At 46.6% G+C, this 7536-nt stretch overlaps 1 protein-coding gene across 1 annotated transcript; it reads left to right on the forward strand.

The window, feature by feature from the left end:
- The first annotated feature begins 1613 nt into the window (after nt 1-1613).
- Nucleotides 1614-3001, forward strand: abraa (actin binding Rho activating protein a). The gene has a single exon (XM_073062211.1). The coding sequence runs from the start codon at nt 1673-1675 to the stop codon at nt 2786-2788; it is 1116 nt and encodes a 371-aa protein (XP_072918312.1). The 5' UTR covers nt 1614-1672; the 3' UTR covers nt 2789-3001.
- The last annotated feature ends 4535 nt before the right edge of the window (nt 3002-7536 follow it).

Consider the following 7536-nt stretch of genomic DNA (forward strand, 5'->3'; position numbering starts at 1 on the left):
CACTGGGCACACAGCCAGAGATCTTCCGTCACCAATGACACACCGATCTCCTGCAGAGGCTCCGACCTCCAATACCCCCCAACCCCCACCCCCCATTTCCAGAGCCACAAAATCTCGGTCCTCCGAAGGTGAGCAAAGCTCTTAGCCCAGCCCTTGGTGTGCCGAGAAATGGCCACTCGTAAAACTCCAAGAGCGGGTCTCATTCCATAGTCAGCATGTAACTCCAGGTCAGGGTCTTCAAAAGAACCCTGAAAGGGAAAAATAGAGATATTAAAGATGGAAATAAAGCTTCCTAGCAAAGGAGTCGCTATTAGGCACCATTAATCCTCCTAAGCTCTAATGCATGCAGACATGGTCAAGAGGTTCAGTTGTTGTTCAGACCAAACATCAGAATAGGGGAGAAATGTGATCTAAATGACTTTAATTGTGGAATGATTGTTGGTGCCAGACAGGGTGGTTTGAGTATCTCAGAAACTGCTGATCTCCAGGGATTTTCATGCACAACAGTCTCTAGAGCAGAGGTTCCCAAAATTTTTTATGCCATGGACCCCTAACATTAACCAACCCCAGGTCGGGAAATTCTGCTCTAGACTTTGCAGAGAATAGTGCAAAAACTAAAAAAGATCCAATGAGTGGCAGTTCTGTGGGCGAAAACATTTTGTTAATGAGAGAGGTCAGAGAATTGCTGGATTAGTTTAAGCTAACAGGAAGGTAACAGTAACTTAAGTAACCACACATTACAACAGTGGTGTGCAGAAGAGTATCTCTGAACACTCAGCACGTTGAGCCCTGAAGTGGATGGGCCACAGCAGCAGAAGACCACAAACATACACTCAGAGGCCACTTTATTAGGTACAGGAGATTACTAACCAAATGGCCTGAGTGTAGAAAGATATGGTGACTGGGGGAGATGAAGATGGAGGTTGATGGTAGCTAGGTCATAAATCAAGTAGTATCTCTAGAAAGGACAGAACAGACTCAAGAGGAAGAATAACCTTGTCCGATAGTGTTGTCTTACTCTACAAGACAGAGTTTCCATTTGGAGATTGATCTTAGCTGCCTGCACTGAAGTCCATGGTAGCATAGTGGTGAGCGGAACGCTATTAAAGCTCAGAGTGTTGGAGTTTAGAGTTCAATCCCAGCATCCTCTGTAAGGAATTTGTACATCCTCCGCGTGGAGTACATGGGTTTCCTGAGGCCTCCGGTTTCCTCCCACAGTCCAAGGACATACCGAGTAGGTTAATTGGTCATTGTAAATTCCCTCGCAATTAGGTTAGGGGTAAACTGCGGCTGTCGGGGGTTGTTGGACAGTGAAGGTGGAAGGGCCGGAGGGCCTATTTCATGGTGTATCTCTAAATTTAAAAAAAGAGTTGGCATTATGTGCTCCACCTGTCACTTCATTGCAGAGTGTAAGACGCTGTCTTGGCAGCTTGACGCAGGCACTGGAACACAGCCAACAATGGAGGGAGAGTGAGGAGCATCTGGGAATGTAAAGAGGACATTTCCATGTGTGGGAGCCAGTCAGAACCAGGGACTTGTCCTCAATCTGAAATACCAATCATGCTTTCAAAATAACTCCCAGGCCGTGCTCTATATAAAGCGTTCGAAATCAGTCCCGGGAAGCAGAGGTTCAAAGCTGAGTTTCCTTCCGCCTGCTCTCCGTGCTTTCCAAATGATGAACGCTGAGTCCAAGACACCAAGACCGGTCAGTAAAGCAGTCAGAAGATTCCGGTGTGTCTCCATGGTGAACAGCCTGGCAAAGAACTGGCAAAAGTGGGCCAATGATCACACACACAAACAGAAAACGCAGCCTCTCGGTTGGCAGCCTGGTGGCTCTTCAGAAGACTATGCCAAGAAGCCCACCCCGAATGAGACCGAAATCCAGCCGGCAAAAGTGCCACAAATGGATATAAAAAGCAGCAGCTTCAATGGGGAGAACGTGGCATCCAGCAAAGAGCAGAAGGAATATCAGGAAACAAAAGTGTCCATTCGGACTGTCACTGTAAACAAAACAGTCAGCACCAGACAAACTGCCAAGAGCAATGAGCTGGTGAGTTTGATGAGTGGCCGGTTCAATCAGCCAGCGCCGAAAGAGGCACCAAAGCCATTTCTGGGTGACAGGTCACCCACCCGAAGGCGACTGCGTCTCAGCAAAGCGTCGGAGCTGGTGCAGTCATGGAAGACAGCAGAGAAGGAAGGGCAAGACCTGGTGCCCAAATGCAACCTGGCCAGCGATGGTGGGAGAGAGAAGAGGAAAGAAGGGATTGAGGAAGAGAGCAAGGACAAGGACAGCACAGATGACAGAGGGAAGCGGAAGAAGCTGGTCCAGAAAGTCCAGGTGCGCACAATGGGAGAGCTGAAGAAAGTCTGGCTGAGGTGGGCAGAGGATCATATTGAGAAGCAAAAACTCAACCCTTTCAGTGATGACTTTGACTATGACTACGCCATGTCCTTCCGTCTAAAGAAGGGTGACCGGGGCTACGGGCGGCCAAAGGAGGGGAGCAAGTCCGCAGAGAGGGGCGAGCGAGCTCAGAGGCACATCCGCAGAGAGATCGATGAACTCTGCTACATCATCAGGGACCTAGGGATACAGGCGAAGGACGGGATGACCCGAGTCACCTTCGGTCAGCTGTTTGACAGATACGTCACCATCTCAGATAAAGTGGTGGGGATTTTGATGAGGGCTAGGAAACATGGACTGGTGGACTTCCCAGGTGAGATGTTGTGGCAGGGAAGAGACGATGATGTTATTATCACCCTCATGGAATTACAAAATCCAGAGTATTAGAATCAGACAAAGAGCCATGCGGCAGAAAGTTTGATTCGTATTCTACTTCTTTCAAAGTGAAAGTGTATTTACCTCCTTGGAGCAGAGACTGTTGTAGTATATTTTGTACATATTTTTCTACAAATGTTAGCATTAATTCTTGTGTCAGCTGTTTTGATTGAAATAAATACAAGTTCTGCTCAAGGTTTGAATAAAGATTTGTTCAACAAGTGTGAAAAATGATTCTCAGTGGACTAGAGCCTACTTTTGTATTTAAAGATGACTAATTTCTTCAAATGCGTTAAAGAGTTTCAGTAGAGCTGCATTAATATAAGCAAGTGTTCCAACATACTTCACAGAAATATTGCCAAACCCATCTGCCATTCTGCTGCATAGGGAGATATTAGGACTGATGACTGATTGTACGCCAAAGTTAAGTCTATTGTCATGTGCACAACTAGATTAGATTAGTCTCACACACAGAATTCTGGAGGAACTCAGCAGTGCAGGCAGCATCTAAGGAAAAGGGTAAAGTTGAAGTTTTGGGCCAAGACCCTTCATCAGGACTCTTTTCCATAGATGCTGCCTGGCCCACTGAGTTCCTCTAGAATTCTGTGTGTATTACTTCAGTTTCCAGCATCTTCTCTTGTTTTAGATTAGATTATCTTTACTTGCCACGGATATATTGAAACATACAGTGAAATGTGTCATTTGCATTAATGACTAATATAGTCTAAGGTTGTGCTGGGGGCAGCCCACAAGTGTTGGCATGCTTCCAGTGCCTATGTAGCGTGCCCACAACCTAATAACCCTTACTAACCCACAGAAAATGCTGGTGGAACACAGCAGGCCAGGCAGCATCTATAAGAAGAAGCACCGTCGACGTTTCGGGCCGAGACCCTTCATCAGGACTAACTGAAAGGAAAGATACTAAGAGATTTGAAAGTAGTGGGGGGAGGGGGAAATGCAAAATGATAGGAGAAGACCGGAGGGGGTGGGATGAAGCTAAGAGCTGGAAAGGTGATTGGCGAAAGTGATACAGAGCTGGAGAAGAGAAAGGATCATGGGATGGGAGGCCTTGGGAGAAAGAAAGGGGGGGAAGCGCTAGAGGGAGATGGAGAACAGGCAAACAACAGAATGGGAATGGCACGTGGTGCCACCATTCAGAGCCCCAGACAGCCCTTCCAGGTGAGGCGACACTTCACCTGTGAGTCGGCTGTGTGGTATACTGCGTCCGGTGCTCCCGGTGTGGCCTTTTATATATTGGTGAGACCCGATGAAGACTGGGAGACCGTTTCGCTGAACACCTACGCTCTGTCCACCAGAGAAAACAGGATCTCCCAGTGACCACACATTTTAATTCCTCGTCCCATTCCCATTCTGATATGTCTATCCATGGCCTCCTCTATTGTCAAAATAAATCCAAACTCAGGTTGGAGGAACAACACCTTATATACCGGCTGGGTAGCCTCCAACCTGATGGCATGAACATTGACTTCTCTAACTTTCGTTAATGCCCCTCCTCCCCTTAACCCATCCCTGACATATTTAGTTGTTTGCCTGTTCTCCATCTCCCTCTAGTTCTCCCCCCCCTTTCTTTCTCCTGAGGCCTCCCGTCCCATGATCCTTTCTCTTCTCCAGCTCTGTATCACTTTTGCCAATCACCTTTCCAGCTCTTAGCTTCATCCCACCCCCTCCGGTCTTCTCCTATCATTTTGCATTTCCCCCTCCCCCCACTACTTTCAAATCTCTTACTATCTTTCCTTTCAGTTAGTCCTGACGAAGGGTCTCGGCCCGAAACGTCGGCAGTGCTTCTCCTTATAGATGCTGCCTAGCCTGCTGTGTTCCACCAGCATTTTGTGTGTGTTGTTTGAATTTCCAGCATCTGCAGATTTCCTCGTGTTTGTCTTACTAACCCATATGACTTTGGAATGTGGTAGGAAACTGGAACACTCTGAGGAAACCCATGTGGTCAATGGGGGGGGTGGGGTGGGGAGCATATAAACTCCTTATAGCCATGGGCAGGAATTGAACCCTGATCACTGGTGCTGTAAAGTGCTCTACTAACCGCTATACTACCATGTTCTACAGGTATGCAGAAGAGCAATGAAAAACTTATTTGCAGCCACGGGAGCATCAGCAGCAAGAGGAAGAGAGGTCTGAAGGGAATTTTCAAGTTCAAGTTTATTGTCATCCAGCCATATACATGTATACAGCTAAATGAAACAACGTTTTTCCGGACCAAGTAGCACAACACAGTACATACAGTATAACTCAAACACAACACTTAATGCACTATTACCACTAATAACGTCACAAATAATAAGGTGCATTTACGACATACGTTAAAAAGTAAACAGCATAACACTGCTGTTGCTTCATATGTGATGAGACCCGGGTGGTGACAGGGACTTCAGTAGTCTCACAGCCTGGAGGAAGAAACTGTTTCCCAATTCTAACAGTCCTCGTCCTAATTATATTTTGGTTGACAATAAAACATCATCTGGCAAAATGTAGGCACAAATATTAAACTAGAAAATCCCATATTTCAGCTACAGCCCATGGTGTATCAGCTGATTTCAATCAGAATGTCATCAGCAAGGTAAGAGACAAACTGTTCACCAACACCACCCTGCTCAGAAAATGCCAACGTCTGGCTACTGGGAGGGACAGGCAGTGATACGCTCACAGTTAAACAGTTAGAACGCAGTACATGCAAAGAATTCTTCACACTCATAAATACATGCCAGTGTTTATAAGGCTCATCATCCCATGTCTCACACACCCTGATCTCCTTTCACCATGTCCACGATGACCCACAACACAGAAAGCACCTCTATCCGGATGCAGCACAACAATTGCTCTGCCTGCAGCAACAAGAACTGCAGAGACTTGTAAATTCAGTCCAAACCATTAAGCAAATAAGCCTCCTCTCTACTCAGGCTACATCCACACTAGACCGGATAATTTTGAAAACGCCAGTTTCGAGTAAAAACGATAGGCATCCACACTATGCGTTTTTGAAAATATCTCTATCCACACTGAAACGGAGATTTTGGCGAATCTCCTCCTCCTGCGCATGCGCAGGACACATCTACCGAAAACAAGCGACATGTTTGGTGTCGAATCTCGCCGTAAAAGTGCGTGTTTGTGTAGTTACAGACTAGAAAAACTTAAAACGATAGACAGCTGTTGGCTCTTGTGCAGGAGAACTTAAAGTAAAAAAAAAACAAATACTGGAGCATATGGCAGCAACTGACAGAGAGTTCAATGACAGATTGACCCGGTTAACAACAAACATTGAAAAACTGACTAACTCTGTTGCATTAATAAAGCATCTTGTTAAATGCATCAGTATTATCTTGTATTTCCAAACAATGTTACATTAGGCTGTTACACATCTATTGTCAGAGAAGTACTTGCATAAGTAGGTAAATCACCTTCATACGAGCAAGGACAGAAAACAGGGCAAAGTGAGTACAGTATACTTACTTATTCAGTAAGTTATGGGTCAAAGTATTTGGTGAGTAAATTTCTAACTCTTCTGGTTTCAGTCTCTTTGCCGTCTGTTCTGAAATTGTTAGGTTGAGTTCAAGAAAACGATGAAATAGCGCGCTGCTGTCTGACAGCGTTTTCAAAAGTCTCCGGTTATGCTGTCCACACTGATCTGCCCGAGCAGCGTTTTCAAAATTAATCCACCCTGGAAAGCATTTCTGAAAAGCTCCGTTTTCGGGGGACGAAAACGCCATTTTAGTGTGGACGGAGGGTAAAAACGAAGAGAAAAAGCTTCGGTTACGGATTTATCTGGTGTAGTGTGGATGTAGCCTCACTCTGTCTCCACCTCCTGATGACTCAGGATTAGCAGTCAGCATAATAAAGCATCCCTCTCACCCCAGACATTTTCTCTTCTCCCCCCTCCCATCGAGCAGAAGATACAACAGCTTGAGTGTCATGGTCCAGATCGGTTCCCCTTTAAATTTAGTTAGGGTGCGATCCAGACCATTGACTCCTTGTTCCCATCTAATTGCATTTCACGCATCCCGCCTCGACCCGAACCAGCAACTTATAAGCGCCTCACTTTAGCAGTTAGGGGCGAGAGCATTAAGGAAGCCTTTACAAGTTGCCGCCGCTACAAGCCAGAGCGATCCAGCCCGCATCGGAGAACCAGCAATTCACCTTCCGTCGCCAGAGTGGGTCCGGGCAATGTCAATCTACCAGGGGTGAGTTGAAGGCAGAGTCCTGACTCAATGTTTATACCCCTTGTCTGTGTCTACCCCCTGAAGAAGTCCCAGCTCGGTGCCTGAGTGGAAGGTGGAGTCCTGACTAGATGTCCTGTCCGTTGTCCGTGCTCCCGCTGTCCGAGTCCAAGGTCCGCGGCTGTCCATGTTCCCCCCAGTCCAAGTCCAAGGTCCGCGGCTGTCCATGTTCCCACTGTCCAAGCCATGATTGCGGCGATCCCAGTTCTCTGTTTCTAAGTCCCAGGTCCGCGGCGATCCTAGTCCCTAGGCTGAGGTTCGTGGTCTCTTGTCCTTGATTTTCCGATCTTTTGTGTAACTAGCAATAAACGCTATTTTATTGTACCTGAGAAAGAAGTGTTTGTGTCCTGCTTGTGGGTCCTCTCCCAGCACCCCTGTCCCCACTTCACGACATTGAGAGCATGTAGCACCAGACTCAAGGACAGGTTCTATGCTGCTGTTATAAGACTATTGTACCTGCACCAATAGCAGCGGTGCAAGAGCAACAAACTTCTTTACGCATTGGACCGGGTT

Source organism: Hemitrygon akajei, chromosome 11 (assembly GCF_048418815.1).
Source record: "Hemitrygon akajei chromosome 11, sHemAka1.3, whole genome shotgun sequence".
Taxonomy (NCBI): domain Eukaryota; kingdom Metazoa; phylum Chordata; class Chondrichthyes; order Myliobatiformes; family Dasyatidae; genus Hemitrygon; species Hemitrygon akajei.

Coding starts and splice junctions, on each gene's coding strand:
- abraa (XM_073062211.1), top strand. CDS start 1,673: ATGATGAACGCTGAGTCCAAGACACCAAGACCGGTCAGTAAAGCAGTC.